Source organism: Haliotis cracherodii, unplaced genomic scaffold (genome assembly GCF_022045235.1).
Source record: "Haliotis cracherodii isolate W230 unplaced genomic scaffold, xgHalCrac1.p SCAF_15, whole genome shotgun sequence".
NCBI classification, from domain to species: Eukaryota; Metazoa; Mollusca; class Gastropoda; order Lepetellida; family Haliotidae; genus Haliotis; species Haliotis cracherodii.
The window spans coordinates 10,885,527-10,904,574 of record NW_027266270.1 but is presented as its reverse complement, the minus strand read 5'-3'; the positions used below and the strand labels follow the sequence as shown (position 1 = coordinate 10,904,574).

Sequence of the window (19,048 nt, the reverse complement as noted above, 5' to 3'; positions counted from 1 at the left end):
AAGCAGAGTGAGTGAGTGAGTAAGTTGGGTTCAACTCGTCTTTATACAGTGAGTGAGTGAGTTGGGTTTAACGCCGCTTTTAATAGTATTCCAGTTATATCGTGTCAGCTTGATGTGGGAGGAAAGTCCGAAGTGATGCAGGTCTCAGATGTTTACCACTTCCTTGAAACCCACGAGCATGGGTATGGTGCTGATAAACCTAGAAACATAATCGGGGCGAACCGGAATTCGAACCCACAATCATAGGTTTCTGGCGTGCCAAAGGAACGCAACTCTGCACAGCGAATCACGGCGCCTTAGACGACTTGGCCACCTGTGCTCCCCTTTATACAGTATTCCAGTTATACAAATAGTAAGTGAGTTTTTAAGCCGCTTTAAGCAATATTCCAGCAATATCACGGTGGGGGACACCAGAAATGGGCTTCACACATTGTACCCATGTCGGGAATGGAACCCGAGTCTTCGGTGTGACGAGCAAACGCTTTAACCACTAGGCTACCCGACCACCCTGTTATACAAATAGAACGGAAACATAACACACTTGATAATCAAGCCTGAAAGTGATGAAGATTACAATTTACAAAGCTCACCATCAGTGGATGGGGTGTGGCGAAAGTATACAATGAACACCTGCAGTGATTTATACCATGTCAAGGCACATACTTCAGTAATTTATAACCAGAATTTTACAATATTTTTAACTGTTACCAACATCTTCATTTCCAAACCCTGTGTTAGTGTAGAGTAAAACCATGAAACAATACAGTTTGATTGGAATACATGTAATAAACTTCCAGATTAACAAATTATCATATATACATATATACTACTCAAAACAAGTTAAACATCCACGGCTGTAAGGCTGAGTGTTGCAATACCCTCCATCCATGACAGATTCTCTATAGTCATATGAACACCCTATTTTGTCATGTGACTATAGTAATCTGTCATTGCCAGATCAACTATAATCTTATGATTTTGGGGGGTTTTGGTTTGGTTTGTTGTTTAACGCCGCACTCAGCAATATTCCAGCTCTATGACGGCGGTCTGTAAATAATCGAAATCTGGACCAGACAATCCAGTGATTGACAACATGAGCATCGATCCACGCAATTAGGACCGATGACATGCATCAACCAAGTCACCGAGCCTGACCACCTGATCCCGTTAGTCGCCTTTTACGACAAGCATAGTCGCCTTTTACAGCAAGCATGGGTTGCTGAAGACCTATTCTACCCCGGATCTTTACGGGCCTATAATCTTATGAAAAATCTCGGTGTTCTTGAAACACTTTCGAAAAGAATATCTGGTTAAAACGTATTGAACACAGACTAAATATTGAAAGTTAATTCACTATTGGTTGGCAATGTGCACAAACAACACAAATTAGTATTTTATTTAAGACAAAACAAGTACTGGTTGTTATCACTATCTGTGCTGTAATGGTTTACTGAAGTCACACATGAATATCTTATAGATACAAATATACAGATTTTATTTATTAAGAAAATGAATTGTAAAAATTATTTTCGGACAAATTCTTAAAGATCAGTTGATGTGAGTAGGTTTACAATACCCCATTTGACATAATAAGTGCACAAGGCGCTCTCAAAATTAGAAATAGGTGGCTCTTGTTAGAATATTATTTTGGTGAAAATAACAGTTGAAAGATCGTTTAATTTGGTGGTTTATGCTGACACCCAGAAATGTTTATATACGACAGATATATTTTTCCAGAATTAATTGCCCATGATTAATAATGGTGCATATAACACATGAGTGCGTATTATACACGAATAAATAAGTCTTGTGTACATTGATCAATCGGAAGGGGTGCTAATTTGGATTGTTTAATAGCCAATATGTTAGCAAATATCACCATAGGCGCTTACTAGAGCTGGGTGATTATTAAGTGGAATACAGTATGTTTCCAGTAATCTTTTGGGTGATGGAATATTGGTTATTTTCATGACAATCGTCATGTCTTCATGCATTGTGTCATTACCTGTGATATACTAGTGCCTATGATAGCAGAAAGAAGTGGACATAAGTCTTGGTTCCCAGGAATTGATGAGTCAGCAAAAGCTCTAAATGAAAAATATGACACTATTCATCTTCTGCTTTGTCCCCGACAACCTAAACATTTATGCCTTGATGAATTGTTTTAAACTTATTGCACAAAAACCAATAGTTTGATATCATGTCTTGTCATAGGATATTTTCTTAAATGCAGGAAAAACAAAGTTACATATCCACAGAGCTAAAGATAAGCAGAGTATTTGCATAAAATACCCCCCCCCCCCAAAAAAAAAAAAAAAAACGAAGAAAAAAATAGAAGAAAAATTATTTTTTTTAATTCAAAACCCAATTACTTAAAATTAACTTGCCTACAAAAACGCATGCATTATATGAAAAACTCAAATGTTTAAAAACAGCACACATAAATGAAGCTTTTTCAGCATGCATACAAAGGAGCTAATTTCCGAAACTAAATTACGGGCTAATTTACTTTAGAAGTAAAGCCTATATATTTAGAACAGTTATATACATCTAAAACAATTATTTCATTTTTTTCAAATCTTAAAATTTTGCTAATTTTGAGAAAAACCCAATAGAGTGATGAAGAGATGAGTGAAAAAATATTGGAAACCCTAGAGTAAAAACTCAATTGCTCAAAAAGTTATATAGAGCTCTGATATCTCTGATGTAACTCCATGACGATGTAACAGGAATGGTACTATATATACAAATGTAAACTTATATGTAAAGCGAAACAACATATTTGTCATAAGGGAGAAACTTGAATACACTTTCACTTCAGTTTTTTATGTTTTAATAGGTTCATGGCACATCAGAAGGACATAACTATTTTATAACAGAATTGAATACCTGATATTTTAAAGCCGTTTTAAATTAGGTTATCCAGATACATTTATTCTTTTTAGGCCGCTGACTACACTTAACAGAAAATGCATATACTGTATATACTGACAATATAAAAATACATTTAACAGTCAACTTTAAAAAGTGTATCAAAAGACTAGTCCATTAAGACTTAAGGGGTTTGACAGGGTAGTAACAGTGGACTCAACCACAGAAATAAAGTTCATGAAAATTGCAATTTAAATTGACCGACTGTTTTTGTAGCACATGTTCACAGCAACAATATTTAAATGCAGTTTCAAGATTAACATGTCTGGAGTATAGATAAGTACATAACTATATACAAAAAAACTTCAATACAATATATTCGTCAGACTGACAGATACACGAAGGTAACTGGGATACAACATGTCACGTTATGGATATTATACACCATACAATAAAAGAACTATTATGCACTGGTACTACAAGGTGCCCAAATAATATGTATCACAGCATCACCAGAACCAAATAATTCATAGTTGTAAGATTTCCATCACAGTTCAATATCATATATAACTTACAGGCATTTAACAGATGCACAAAATCATTATGTTACTCTCATTACACATTTATAGTATACTTATCAACATGTACAACGGAAGTGTATAAATCAGATCTCGACGGTAGATGAACACAAAATGAGTTTTATCATATTCCCCTCCACCCCATTTTTTTAAGGTTTCCTAAATACATGTAACATGTTTTCATGGACACCCCCCCACCCCTCCCCCTTCCAATAATAAATGACCAGTCCCTATAAAATGGTCCATTTCATATTTCATAATTCTTTCATGGCCCTCCATATAGTTGTGATAATTTTTGGTAACCTTCCTCTTTTAATCTTTTGCCGTGTCATTTTTTCATGCCCCCTCCTCCCCCCCTCCAAACAGTAACCAGTCCCATAGTTGGTTTTGACACAGCTTTGAACTTTATTTCAACTAAACACAAACCAATCATGATGCAGATTGTACTTTTGTTCAAATCCATGAGCTTGGTAAACCAAGCACAAACATGATCTGATTGCTGGATTTGAACATCTATGTCCAACTGCTAGGCAATGATAGAGATTAACCTGGAAGTCTCATAGTCCAAATAATTATCCCATGTAAGAACATACTCAGAAAGTTCCCAATAGCCCCTGGGACACCATTATCATTAGAAAAATTATCTTGGAGTAACCTTGGTAGCGGGCGTGTACTTAGTTCCAATTCTGAGATATGGGGGACTAATCAGATCTTGCAGACACAAAAACAAAAAAAACACACAAAAAGTCCATAAAATTTAGAGAAAAGGGACCCCCAACCAGATGAAATTTAAAAGAAGTTTAAAAGAACCTGCTGAGACTTGCAGTTATAGCATGAAATTCCCTTGTTCGTTGAGATGCAGCTCCCATGAGGTCTTGCTTGTATCTTGTAACCATACAATGATCCTAACAAAATATATCAGTTTCCAAGGTAACAATAAAAATCAAGATTTTGTGGTTCTAATTACATGACTTTTAAAATAAGAGCATGAGCGACTGAACAAAATCTTGAAACTTAAATCCAGCTAGAGTTTGGGTAGAGGAAAAATAATAAATCATGTTTGAGCATCCTTGAAAGTTGATGGCACTGAATGATAAGTTGCTCAGGTAATCGTAACCACAAAATATTGTTTAGGGACAAGTGTTGATGTCCCTCTAGTACAGATGGGTGAGGACGAGTCCGATGTAGAGGCCTAAGATGAGGCCACACACGATGAGGACAATGATCCCCACGATGATGCTGATGTTGATCATCTGTTTGGATGACTTGGCAGCAAGGTTTGCAGACACCACGTCACCGCGAGCCATCGAACATCGAGCCTGTAAACAAGAGATGCGAGGTTTAGTTCTCAGTTGCACAGTTTTCCAGTTGTATAACTGCTTGTCACCTTGTTGTAGAAGGAAAGCCTGAAGTGATGCAGGCCTTAGACATTTACCACTCTGGTGAAACCAGGATCACGGATGTCTCTGCAACAGCGGCCACCTGTGTCACCATTGATATAAAGGGTTGGACAATGTATGTTTTCAGGTAACACAAGATAACACTAACTTAAGACGGACATAGGGCTGAAGCATGGGACCAAGGATAATAGCCACCAAAACTCTATGGTTCCACAGAAAATTTGAATGCAAAATAAAACAGTTCACTCTTTCATGTAGCAAATATTCACAGTTGCTTTCTTTGAATAATAATATTTCAATCAGTATTTCAAGCAGAATTATTTTAAAAAAAATGTCTACTCATTGGTGTGAAAATACCCAATAGTCAGGACCCAAAGGAGAAAAAATACATTAAATACACAGAGAAAAGTATCCAAATAGAATGATAACATATGAGACAATAGCAATTTTTTAAATCCTTTTTGGGAATTAATACTAACATTTGCTGCAGACTTGGCATTGAATATCGGCCCCTTACAGGCATAGACACACTTGATGTTTTTTCTACAAGCCAGTTGGTCTATGGAATAAATCATTACTCTTGGGCCAGCATAAGTCGAACATTGGCACTGCAACTCAAATGTCCATTATAATACTCACATCGTTAGCTTTCATGATGGCGATGATTCCAGTGGGCCAGAAACAGCACAGGGTGACAAAGATGGCCCCACACATGTGGTCTGGGGGCGGGGTGGCATTCTGGCCACCCTGGATCATGGGCTGGGTCTGGATCTGGAAGCATAAGGGTGGCAGTCAGCATATGTCATGATGGACACTCACTGCGCCCCATACAACAAGCATAGGTTTCTGGGGACCAGTGTCTGAAATGATATCCGAAATTAATCTCAATAAAATCAGACCTTTCACTCTTCAATCAGTTTTCAAAAGCTCACATCTGATTGGCTAAAGAATCCATCCATTCTCCATTCTGACTGGGCACTCACAGGTCACACGGGTTCCTGTTATGGGATCCTCTATAAAGTGGCATATGACAGCGATTGAAATTGGCACTAGTGCCGAGTCCTTGCCAAACTGCCCAAAAGTTAAGGTATCATAAGGACCAGTAGAAATTTGCCATTTTTAAGGGTTTTGCTATATGTTTTCATTATAAGGACTAGTGGACTAAACATGTTAGTTTCTATCGCTGGCACAAGATATTCCCACAGAGTGAGTGAGCGAGTATTGTTTTACGCTGATTTTAGCAATATTCCAGCAATATCACGGCGGGGGACACCAGAAATGACTTCACACATTGTACCCATGTCGGTAATCAAACCTGGGTCTTCGGCGTGACGAGCAAACGCTTTAACCACTAGGCTACCCGACCGCCCCTGTTTTCACAGAGATGTATTGTGTAGAAGTAAAAGATCTGACTTTAACGAGATTGTTAGGATCTAGACCAGTAAACAACTTACAACTGCTGTGACATTGTTGCCATACTGCATCACAGGGGGGTTCCCATATCCTTGCTGGTAAACAGGGTACTGAGCGTACCCTTGGATAGGCTGCCCCTGGGGCGGGTACCCGGGGGTCATGGGGTACTGGGGTGGCACATCTACCATTGCCTCGGTGTAGGTGGGAGGTTGGTTCTGAGCTGTAAAAGAAGATCACATTCAGCATGTTGAGGATGAGAAGAGCAACAGAGAGTGAATAGTATGGGCAGTCAATCAGTAAAAAAACAAAGTTGAAACAAAAGTATGCAATAATAGTAAAACATTATGAATAAGGAATGAATGTTACAAATAAAGGTAATTATTTACATGCAAATTATGAATTCAAAATACAAAACAATACCAATGAAACAACTTGCAAACAAAAGACGTCACACGTAAAGAAGGAGTGAGTGAGTTTTGTTTAACGCTGTGGTGCACGTCTTAGACGTTTACCAATCGGTGAAACCCACGAGCACGGGTATGGTGCTGACAAACCTAGAAACATAATCGGGGTTAAACAGGATTCGAACCCACAATCAAAGGTTTCTGTCGTGCCCAAGGGACGCAACTCTGCACAGCGAATTGCGGCGCCTTAGATGACTTGGCCACCCGTGCCCCCCGTAAAGAAGGAACAAAATGTACTAAAAAACGTCAGTGCACAAAAAGAACACTGCACTGCTAAAGGACAATATTGTCAACGAAGATTGCAACTTGTAAAACATTCCGAGCTTAATCGGCTTGTTCCACCGTGTATATGATAAATGCATGCCAAAGAGCTCAGTGTAATGTTCTGTGTATGATATGGTATTAGACTAACACCCAAGAGTTATCTCTTGTAAATCAGCTACTGGTTTGGAGCTAGATCGCTCTCATCAGACTGATTGTTGTAGGTTAGGGAGCTCCTTATACACATGACTGTTACGATTCACTCATGGTTCCGATGAATCGAACTGTATCCATTCATGAATTGAATTTGTTGCCACTAGAGTCGAATATTTATAAATATGCAATCATGTGTATTTACATACCCTGTCCCTAAAAATATCCATAAGAACATATTATACACACAGATTTCTTCCAAGTTTGTTTGTTTGTTGTTTAATGCTCCACTCAGCAATATTCCAGCTATATGATGGTGGTCTGTAAATAATCGAGTCTAGACCAGACAATCCAGTGATTGACAACAAGAGCATCGATCCACACAACTGGGATATGATGACATGCATCAACCAAGTCAGTGAGCCGGACCATCCGATCCCATTAGTCGCTTTTTACGGCAAGCATGGGTTGCTGAAGACTTATTCTACGCCGGATCTTCACGGGCCCAGACAACACTCTTAGTCTTATATTTAATTTGACAGTAATGTGAAATAAAGATAATACTTCTGTCAACCTCAGTGTATGCATGACCAGATCCTTTAACTAAGACATGTGCATCTAAATACATTCAGTCAAACTATTCCAATCAGACATTTTGTACCTATCTCTTAATTGAGACCTACTGCAGGTACCGGCTAAGGTCGGAAAATAGTTGTGTGGGACCTGGGTAGCAAATTTGGACTTGTCCCAGCCCCAATGGAAACTAAGATTCTATTTGCTAAATACCTGGTTCATACATACAGAGCTAATTAATACATTCATAACACAGGGATTAATCTGGACCTTCTCAGAGGTTAGTATTTGGTCCCAAGCCAGGACATGTCAGTAAATATTGTGATGGCTTATGCCATTTTTAAGGGTTTTGCTATATATTATCATTATAAGGTCTAGTGGACCAATAATGTTAGTTTCTATTGTTGGCAACTTGAAAGAAATCCCTACTATGAATAAAGTAGCGCCCCCTATGTTCTCTAGATAAATGTAGTCGTCGACACGTGTAGTGCTATGTTTAATTAGTCGTAAGAAAATTTGGCCTAACCACCTTCATTTGCCATAGACTACAAAATCAACGCATCTCTGTTGTGAAACAATATTTTGATGTCATATGCTTCGTTGTTGATCAATCTGCTTTGGCAACAGTGACAATTATTTTACCACATTTTAGGTTGACGCGTAAACAGAATACTGTAATTTGATAAAATGATATACCTTCTGCATGTTTTTCCATTTTGTCACCTGAGATACCTCAATAATGGGTCCGTAAATATGGAAAACGTGAAACGACCTCCTAATCAAAACAAGAAGTCGATTTACTGCTAAAGCGCCCTCTGGATCTGCTCAACGGGAGATAAGTCTAATCTTCTACATCGCTTTACCAGTCGCATCACAAACACTCGCTTCTTCGGCCAACTCTACTATTGCAGTAACTGACACGAGTTATTCCATCAATCTTATTACAATGGTCATTTCAACAACAACAAACCTAAGTTGTAACATTGTGAATTATTTCCTTATGACATCGCTAAAATTCATTATTCATAATATTTTTTTTTAAGAAAACTATAGATCGTGCATAGTCGTACATGTAGGCTATATGTACTTCTGTGAATCCTAAATGCATTTCCAGGGTATTTATGTTTTCTTGGGCTTACGGAATGAATAACTGTAAATGATCTGTGTCAGAATATGATACAGTGACAGAATAATCCATATGAACGCCAGATTATAAAAAGGAAATGACTTGTTTTGAAACAGCCAACAAAGAAGCGTCTGTAAAATCTGTCTTACAAACGGGATTCCAGCAAATCTCTGATGTTAATGCACTCATTTGTCCAAGAACAGCTCCTGGATTACATTGCCCGTGAGTCCCGTGATGGGATTCGAACCACGGACTTTCTGATCAGAAGTCGGACGCCTTGTCCACATGACCAAAGAGGTTAACCCCGTCAGCAAGCTGACAAGGTAAGGATGTCATACATGGGATGAGTGAGTGAGAGTGAGGTTTTACGCCGCTTTTAGCAATATTTCAGCAATATCACGGCGGGGAACACCAGAAATGGGCTTCACACATTGTACCCATGTCGGGAATCGAACCCGGGTCTTCGGCGTGACGAGCAAACGCTTTAACCACTAGGCTACCCGACCGCCCCCTGTGGGATGACTCCACGTCCTGCTACATACTTCCCCGTCAACAGAAGGCACGTCCCGGGCCGCATAGTAGGGTACTGAGGCTTATTTAGCTCAAATTTGATATGAACGTACTCAGCCCCATGTTGGGCGCCAATGTAGCGGCCATACAATTTCCGAGTCCCGTGATGGGGTTCGAACCACGGACCTTCTTATCAGACGCCAAAATTTGTACACATGACCAAAGAGGTTAACCCCGTCAGCAGGCTGACAAGGTGAGGATGTCATCTGTGGGATGACTCCACGTCCTGCAACATCAGTGCTGTAGGACTTAGCGTCAGATCGGGGAACATTATTCGTACAACACTAATGGTATGAAATACCTTTATTGGGGTATGTTATGTGCGAGACGGACTTGGCTTGAAAAAAATTGTGAACAATTTAAGGATGTACTGCCCAAGATAGATCCCGAGTGGATATCCCGAAATTTAAATTTAACTGCCAATGGCAACCATGTACCGGAACGACAAGGCCATTCAGAGACCACATGCCGATATTCAACAACGAGAACTATGTCTTGTCAGTCATAATCCCATCAAATTCAGATCCTTTTCTAAGATTCCATAACTAAACATTTTCTCAAGAGTTAACGTTTCGGAATAATGAGGTCGGTACATTCAGAACGTACTTCGCACACTGTTTATACCTAGCTGAACGTACCTAGCGGTAAAAGAGAGGATCAAATGGATAAAATGTCCGAGAAATGTGATGAGTTTCCACCTATCACTGCTACTCAGAACAGTTTTAGCCTTCTAGACGACCGAGAGAAACACGTGTCTCCAATGTGTTTAACACATACCATTATGACGTCATAATTAACTATGACGTCTTGCGTAGAATGCATGTTGTCATGGTGCAGTTAGATGACGTCACCACAAAACGGCCACACAAACAAGTATGGCGGCCTCCATAATTATGGATTTTATTTCATAAAAAATATGGACAGATTAACACTACCACGGTTACAGAAGACCGTGGACGCGGGGAAATGTCTGCCGGCGGGAGACAGTCTACCCTCTTGGTCCAACCTACCATTGGACGCCAAATTCCCCATGGTACCTAACTCTATAGGAACACTCACACTGTTCACATCAAAATGTGGAACCACAGTAAGTATAACAGGATACCGGCATATGTTTGAAAATAAGCCAGGGTACCGTTGTATAAAACAACCCTAGCACTGCCACTGCCGTAAGTCTATGTTAAGGTATGGGAGTTGCGATCACCTTAGCGCTAAGATCGCTTTGTACAACGGCACCCAGTGTTTTACATTATTTCCTCGAATGCCGTAATCACATTAGACCTCGTAGATTACAATTACATGCGTTTTCCAAATTTGGCATAAAATTGGCAATCTGGTGCCAATGTTATATTAAATGGCGACTCAAATTTAGAGGACAGCGTCTATGAATTCATTTTTAAAGCTGTACAAAATTATTTTCATGCTAACTCATGCTTTTTGTCTCCAATAATGTTTGTTGTAAATAACACTTAATGCAATGATCTATCGATCAACGAGTAGAAAGTAGAGACTGTATAGGGATAATATGCATAGACAGGTGTTCGTAGAAATGTATTGGGTCTTTCAAATTTGGATTATATCATTAAATGATTTTCCTTTGAAAACTATATTACAACAATTGAAACTATATGTATACAGTTTCTCTTCATATATTTCAGAAATACCGCCGGAAGTCCAGTTCGGACTTTGACCTCACTGACCCACATGGGATGTCCATGTCGAGCGAGTACCATCCACTACACGACCCTCACCTTCGGTCTCACTACAACGTCCCAAGGATGCGCAGACATCTTGTTCGCAACGGGTTTATAACCAATTCTGGAATGGTCATATGTAATTTGAAGGAGTTCAACAAGTACAGGCAGTACCTCCGTCGTATATGCCTGATGGAGCTGGTGCGAGAACGGAAGCGAGAGACTCACAGGGTGGGGAAATATGAGACATTTCTTTAGATAAATATTTTTTCTCAAAATATTGATTTAGAATTGACTTCAACATTCTTTTATAAATGGTATACACGTTAAAATGGATGTGCTCACTGTTTAAATCCGCTTAGCACACATGTTTTTAGAGTTTATGAGTGTCACAGACTTCCGTAGACTGAAACAAAGACGTATTTTGACATATACAAAAAAAGAAGTTAACTGGCATTTCAAGCAGAATTTTCAAAATATGTCTACTCAAATACCCAAGGGAATTAAAAATAGTTTATACCCAAAGAAAACTAATAATACCCAGTGTAAATGGTAACATGTAAGTAAATAATCAATGGCTGTTTTTTGTGTCAACCATAACCGGTTGTTCCAATGAGTCGAGGCCGGCCCTACTGTAACCCTCCTTACGTTTGTTCAGGAAGCAAGGTACGGTATTGGTATCGGAGAGCGGGCGGCTGAGAACGACAGCAGGAGACTGACGTCAAGATTTGCCGAGACCAAAAGAAAACACATGGAGAAAATTGATGCCCAGAGAGCTAAGTCAGTGTCTACCTCTAGTTAGGTTCAGTTGTAGGCTTATTGCGGCCTAGTCTTGTTCATGTGAGGTAGTCTTATTCTGTTGTAGGCTTATAGAAGTCTAATCTTGTTCTGCTGTAGGCTTATAGCAGTCTTATCTTGATGTGTTGTAGGCTTATTGCGGTCTAGTATTGTTCTGTTGTAGGCTTATTGCGGCCTAGTATTGTTCTGTTGTAGGCTTATTGCGGCCTAGTCTTGGTCTGTTGTAGGCTTATTGCGGCCTAGTCTTGGTCTGTTGTGGGCTTATTGCGCTTTTCTTGGTGTGTTGTAGGCTTATTGCGGCCTTGTCTTGGTCTGTTGTAGGCTTATTGCGGCCTTGTCTTGGTCTGTTGTAGGCTTATTGCGGCCTTGTCTTGGTCTGTTGTAGGCTTATTGCGGCCTAGTCTTGGTGTTTTGTAGGCTTATTGCGGCCTATTCTTGGTGTGTTGTAGGCTTATTGTGGCCTTGTCGTGTTCAGTTGTAGGTTCATGGCGACCTAGTTTTGTTTAGTTTGTTCAAAGCCTTGACTGGTTGTGGCCTTATTGACGTCTGGACTGGTTCAGATTCGACCTAATGGCAGACTAGTGTGGTTCAGTTGTGCACATAGAAAAGAGCGTGCACATAACACCCAAGCCACACGTGTATAGTCTGCTCCTTGAGAACTGAGCGGTCTGAGCGGGAATATGGTCATGCAAGAAACAGCAGATGGGCATACTCCACTGACAGTCACTTGAATTGATTTGAATCGTCCATGTATTCCAGCTGGCGCTCATTTGAACTTGATTTAAACATGTTTAGGGCACCTGCACAGCAAGGTGTTTCAATTACAGCCGCTCACAAACATGGCCAGTATGCCAACCAGAGCCCTCGCTATAGTGCCAGACCCTGACATAGCTCAAGATAATGGCAATGTTCATTTTGTACGAGGAGATGCGTAACTCCAAAGTGACGTACTTGCGTGTACCCTTTTCGACTTGTTAGAGAGCCCGAGGACTATTTGCGAAGATTTAATGTGTTAACTATTTTTTCATGGACCTTAAGTACTGTCGGGTAATGATAAACGAACCCTTTGTACCACCAGCTGCAGTGTGTTATAATTTTGTGGCATTATTAACGAGTCTAGGCCTCGTTCCACCACGAAGCTGCATGAGAGTTACGACTATCGTAGCGCTAAGACTGCTTTCTGACAGGTGTCTCAGTAATCAAATCGCCAATGAGCGATCGAGTGAGTTAGGTTTAATGACACTTTTACCAGTATTCAATCTCTATCAGTTTGACGTGGTGGGAAAGCCCCTTTGTATTGCAGGTCTAAGGCGTTTGGTCCGACCCAAGAGCATGGTTTGGTGCCGACAAAGCAAGAAATAAAATCAGGGGATTCGAACCCATGATAATATTTTTCCTGCACGCCTAAGGGACGCAACTCTGCACATAGAATTGCGGCGCCTCAGACGACCAGGCTGCATTGATGGGAAATTTGAAAATATTTTCTGTTGGCAATACAAATGACCAACGCGCAGGAGCCCGATGTCCGAAAAAACACTTCGTGTCTTTCAGCCTGATATACATTAATACTAGTATTTGGCAGGTAAAGAAGATATTTCTTTTGTAGGAAATACGATTGCCACAAAACAAATGTGAGGTAAATGTACCTTGCACCATATTAGACACTATCATAGTCGATGCCTTTGGATTTTGGTTTGAAAATGAAAATGTCTCACTTTTCACCGAAAAAGCCATTGTTCGCCGGAAATGTTTGATTCCATGATAAACACTGTGATATTATTAGCTCAACATTGAAGTTAAATGTGTTTCCAGGATCAAAGATGTGCTGAAACGCAACAAACGCCCAAGGTCGACCGACATGTTGAAACATTGTGATAGCTATGTTGCGAAATTCATTAAGAAGCTTTTCCAAGTGATACTCGTTGTCGGGGTAGTTTGACTAACAATCAACAAGGTCACGCAATATTATTTGTTTGTTGTTTAACGCCGCATTTAGTAATATCCCAGCTATATGAAGGCGGTCTGTAAATGATCGAGTCTTGACCAGACAGTCCACTGATTGACAACATGAGCATCGATCTACGCAAGTGGGACACGATGACATGCATCAACCAAGTCAGCGAGTCTGACCACACGATTCCGTTGGTCGCCTCTTACGACAAGCATGGGTTCTTGAAGGTCACGCAGTGTATCACCCAGATGCTCAAGTAAGGGTCACTGTGGTATATAGTCTAGTGGTTAAAGCGATCGTTCGTCACGCCGAAAATCGATTCCCTACAATGTGTGAAGCCCATTTCTGGTGTGCCCCGCATATTGCTAAAAAGCGGCATGAAATCAAACTCACTGAAACAGTCAATATATATTTTTTTCAGAATGTAGGCCTCTTAGCCCATAATTCTCAGTACAACCAGTTTATGTGATATATAATAATACATTACTGTAATTGCCATTACAAATACATTTACATTATAAACAAAATACAACACGCTGCTAACCTCTGGGCAGTAACCTGTCCCGAGCGATTGCATTACAGAATGTTTATATTTATAGATGCATTTACAAACTCAAGTGGCTTACAGTGACATGCTGTGTTTGAAACAGCATTCATAAATATACTCACTCACTCAATAGTAAGTGGCCGAGAGCTCGCTTGCAATTCTTTCCTGAAGACACTCATAGAGGTTTTGAGGATGTAAAGGGTGCCCTGTACAAATAGTTCACAAGGCGGCTTGAGAGTCATCGTAAGGATGTTGACAATTTTTTTCTACGAGTATGGTGAAACGCCTCGGGACCTGGGTACTTACTTACCTTAACGGTAAGGTCATCTGAAAGAAAACCATGTATTATTTATTATGTTTGAAATGGAAATTATCTGGGCCTGTAAGAACGGTGTGATTATTGACCAAGATGAGCTACAGCCATGTTGGTTTTAGACAGGAGATGATGGCGAAGTTGAAGGGCGAACAGATGGAGAGAAAGAGGCGAGAACAGAGAGAACGACATGCGGATATAATGAGGAGAAAACAGGACGAGGATGACAAAAGGAGAGACACAATGCTCAGGAACGCCGAGCAGGTGAGGGTGATTGGTGGGATGGGGAGGGGAGGGGAGGGGAGGGGTGCGGTGCGGTGCGGTGCGGTGCGGTGCGGTGCGGTGCGGTGCGGTGCGGTGCGGTGCATTGTCCTTGTGATGGGGTATCACGTTTGCTGGAAGAGGTGATCACCTGAATCAGATGACTGATCTTCTCGATGATACAGTGTATCTCATCTCCATTATATCATCATATATATCTTGAACTCATTCACCACTATAACAAGCTATTTATATTACTCTCCTGAGCGAGGGTAATGATGACGTCACTTCCGAAACGATTTGTTTGTTTGTTGTTTAACACCGCACTCAGCAATATTCCCTTCCGAAACAAGCTAACATTGTATTTTATGCCTGGCTGTTATATCTGGGTTAGTCGTGGCGCGTTTGTCGTTGCGTGACATCACTTGTATTTGTAGTTAATTACAGATTCAAATTAATAACATTTGCTTGCAAAAGGTAAATATATATTTCAAATTCACATTCACTCCATCAATCAAACAATGCATCTCCATCTACACATACACCTGTTTTGACACCGTGGACCTGTTATCACGATTACTTTGATTTAAGTGTTTACTCATTCGAAAATAGAATAAATATTGATTTGAAATAAACATTTTAAGGTCAACACGCCCCCAGGATAATGATTACTATTATGATGACTTCAAACAAAGAATGTCGCTTGAAGGCCAAGGTCTCCTTATACATTCACGTTACTCTTACTCGGTCGTAATACGCAACTCAATCACGCTGCCACGGAATGTTTTTTTTATGAGTACAAAAGCAGCATCTATTACGTCAGTTTTACCATTTTCTCTTTATCTGCAGACTGAGAGGCGGAACATGAATCTACTGCGGAAATGGCGACGACAAGATCGCGATCATGCTATGAAAATGGAGGAGAACAAGCGACAGCGGGAATCGGAACACCAGAGAAGGGTGAGGGCTTCACAGGAGTAATTATTGAAATACATAAAAATGTTTAAAAAAATATAGAAACTGATTACGAAGAGTTTCATTGTGTAAAGGATTTGTTGAGCTTTAGAACGAATTACCACATATATGTGTTTGAAAGGCCATAGGAAGTTATGTCTTTACTTACGCTTGAGTACGTCAATTTCGCCGCTCATCCAATACGAATAACAGGTACCTGTGGTATTATATGTTTTAGGCTTATTCCTCGAGGAAAACTGCTTGATGTACCCTCTGTGTGGCTTTGTATCCCGTGTCGACAAGGGTGCGCAGCGACACAGAGGGTAAATAAAATCTTATTACTCGAGAAATAAGCCTATACATATAAGCCTACATATAACTTGCTGCCATGTTTATTATATTTACCACAATTTGTAAACAAACGTGAGCTGCTGACGAAATTTGTTAATGTTGAGGCTCTGTGCATCACGTATATATAAAGTCAATGTCAATATACATTCCGCGACGCCTTGTCGCTGTAAGGAGCTAGAAGACGGTGGCGGAGAGGGGTACATGAACATCTGTGAAAACGCATCTGACCAATAAAATTCGAGTAGTTTACATGGTAGGTCAAATCAAACGGGGCTTATTGGTGTGAGTGAGTGAGTTGGGTTTAAAACCTCTTTAAAAAGTATTTCGGTTATATCATAACGTGGCAGTTCGAAGCGGGAGTAAAGCCCGAAGTGATGCAGGTCTAAGACGATTTCAACTTTGGTGAAATCCAGGACCACGGATATTGTGCTGACAAACATAGAACCACAATAAGGACGAATCCGCACTTATTAGGTTGCCGTCGTTAAAGTGTATCATTTGGCTCAAAGGTCAGAAACAAATTCGTGTTCGATCTCATGCTCTAATCCGGTTTCCAGCTCAACAAAAGGTTATGTTTGTTGCTTTGTTTGTTTGTTTAACGCCGCACTATTCCAGCTATAAGACAGTGGTCTATAAATAATCGATACTGGAGCAGGCAATCCAGTGATTGACATCACGAGCATCGTTCTACGTAATTGGGATACGGTGCCATGCATCAACCGATCCAGCGATCCTTAACATCCGATCCCATTAGTCGCCTTTTATTGAAAGCATTTGGTTTGCTGAAGATCATCCAATCAGGATCTTCATGGGGCAACAAGAGGAAGGTTATGAATAATCAGAGTACGTTTTCAAGGTCTGGGCCCCGTTTCACAAAGCGACGACTTTCGTAAGTCTATGTTACTATCGCTTTGTGAAACGGGGCCCTGGCGGATGACGTCAGCGTGCTCCGACGTCGGGGGTCGTTGAACACGAAATAAATCACTGGTTTGCTTGGTCCAGACTCGTATTGGCGACCGTTGCTAGGGCTGGGACGGGTAACTCGGGTACCCGAGTCGGGTGGATACCGAGTAGGACCCGGGTACCCACGGGACTACCCGGACCCGTGGTTAGTCATGTGATATATTGTTTAATGACAAAAACTATCTCGAACTCTATGGTGACACTACAAGCCACTACTGTTCGCATTTCTTTCTGACTATGCACACATTCCCTCTGACTTTTCTTATGGTTGAATAAAGATGTAACTTAAATCAGCTTCAGTGTATGCATGACCAGATCGTTTAATACATGTATCTAAATACGTTTTGCAAGTGCTGTGGTAAAAAAGATCCTAATCGGACATTTTGTATCTCTTGAGACCTACAGTGGGTACGCGGGTGGGGTGGTGTAAAAGGGGGGTGGGTACCCGGGTGGGGTGGTGTAATAGGGGGGTGAGTACCCGGGTAGTAAATGAGGACTTGTCCCAGTGTTACACATCAGTTGTTCAGCGTGTAGTTTCTGTTGACATCCATTTTGTCTTCTCAGAATAAAGATTCGTGGGAGACGAGAAAGCGTGTCCAAAGGGAGAGACTTGACAGAGAGGCGGTCATGAGGGAACAGTTGAGACTCGCTACTGAGAGGGATATTGGTCATCGGAATAGACACCTCGCGAGGCAGAGAGGTGACCAGATGTGTGAGTAGAAAGTCTCTCATCTTATAGATCTCACTCTGATCAGATCCACACAAGGCGAGACATCTTTTGAGACATAGATATAATCAGATGTGGGAGTAAATCAAAACAAGGCGACACAAGGCATGAGATACCCTTGCAGATGTGGTTCCCATTGCCTCATATTGGCCACAGGAGCAGACAAAAGTTGCGTGGCCAGTCTGTGTGACGATTGTCCGTCATCATACCCCCACAGGCGTGGAGCGGTGTTCATTCTGTCAACTTCTGGTTTGTCTGACAGCCAGCCTTGATACAGCTAGAATATTGCTAATTGCAGAGTAATCAATAATTCACTGACCCACTCGTGCCCGGAAGCTGATATAAATGTAGAGCAGAGATAAACTGTACCTCTCACTTAATGTTATCGTATGTTTGATTTTTAATGGAAAATATCTAAAATTAGCGATATTATATATCCCCAAAATAAATGTACTGTCGCTCAGTCAGCACTCGAAGAATACATATAAATGGTTTTATTTTTAATAATATAATTTGAATTACTTTTCTCACAAATCATAAATATAATTTTGCATAATGCTCAACGGATGATGGGTATCTTAGACATCTACCCGTGAAGAGCCGGGTTAGATTTGCTCTTCAGCAACCCATGCTTGTCGTTAGAGCGACCATAATTGTCGTAAGAGGCGACTAACGGGATCGGGTGGTCAAGCTCACTGACTTGGTTGATGCATGTCATCGATCCCAATTGCGTGTCTCGATGTTCATGATGACAATCACTGTGTGAGGCGTAAACAACAAACAAACAAACTTAGACATCTTATATTTGAAAATCAGTAAATTAGCTTTTGTCGACACCAATTTACTTTTCAAACATGGTGGGGGTCATGTGGTTGCAAATTCATTTCTTACCCCAGTCTTCATTTAACGAAGTTATTTCTACCCAGCCACAAATTATTTTTTTTACAAACTGTTTCAGGAGTGAGTGGTGGTTAAACATAATCAAATTTAACAACAGTTCTTTCAATTTTCCATTACATAAAATAAAAAAAACTGGCTATGCTATCTTTGAGGAAAAAACACAGGAATGAATGTACATCT

General features: G+C 40.5%; 2 protein-coding genes across 2 annotated transcripts in view; one reads left to right on the top strand and one right to left on the bottom strand.

Annotated features, from left to right (window-relative positions):
* Positions 1 to 2,300: 2,300 nt before the first annotated feature.
* LOC139462274 (proline-rich transmembrane protein 1-like) lies at positions 2,301 to 8,526 on the bottom strand. Its single transcript, XM_071243872.1, has 4 exons — positions 8,410 to 8,526; positions 6,304 to 6,482; positions 5,489 to 5,620; positions 2,301 to 4,768 (listed from the first exon to the last, which is right to left on the bottom strand). Exons 1-4 carry the CDS (start codon positions 8,426 to 8,428, stop codon positions 4,604 to 4,606), a joined length of 495 nt encoding a protein of 164 aa, XP_071099973.1. The 5' UTR covers positions 8,429 to 8,526; the 3' UTR covers positions 2,301 to 4,603.
* Positions 8,527 to 10,325: 1,799 nt separating this feature from the next.
* Positions 10,326 to 19,048, top strand: part of LOC139461800 (platelet binding protein GspB-like) — a 73,584-nt gene continuing 64,861 nt past the window's right edge. Inside the window, exons 1-6 of the mRNA XM_071243272.1 lie at positions 10,326 to 10,496; positions 11,068 to 11,334; positions 11,762 to 11,883; positions 14,835 to 14,976; positions 15,823 to 15,933; positions 17,806 to 17,953. Of these exons, the coding sequence (XP_071099373.1) occupies positions 10,326 to 10,496; positions 11,068 to 11,334; positions 11,762 to 11,883; positions 14,835 to 14,976; positions 15,823 to 15,933; positions 17,806 to 17,953 (961 nt within the window). The remainder of the gene's footprint in view (positions 10,497 to 11,067; positions 11,335 to 11,761; positions 11,884 to 14,834; positions 14,977 to 15,822; positions 15,934 to 17,805; positions 17,954 to 19,048) is intronic.

Excerpts from the sequence above, each read along its gene's own strand:
- LOC139462274 (XM_071243872.1), bottom strand. Across the intron at positions 5,621-6,303 it reads GCAACAATGTCACAGCAGTT|ATCCAGACCCAGCCCATGAT; the intron begins GTAAGTTGTTTA and ends TTATGCTTCCAG. Across the intron at positions 4,769-5,488 it reads CCATCATGAAAGCTAACGAT|GCTCGATGTTCGATGGCTCG; the intron begins GTGAGTATTATA and ends TCTTGTTTACAG.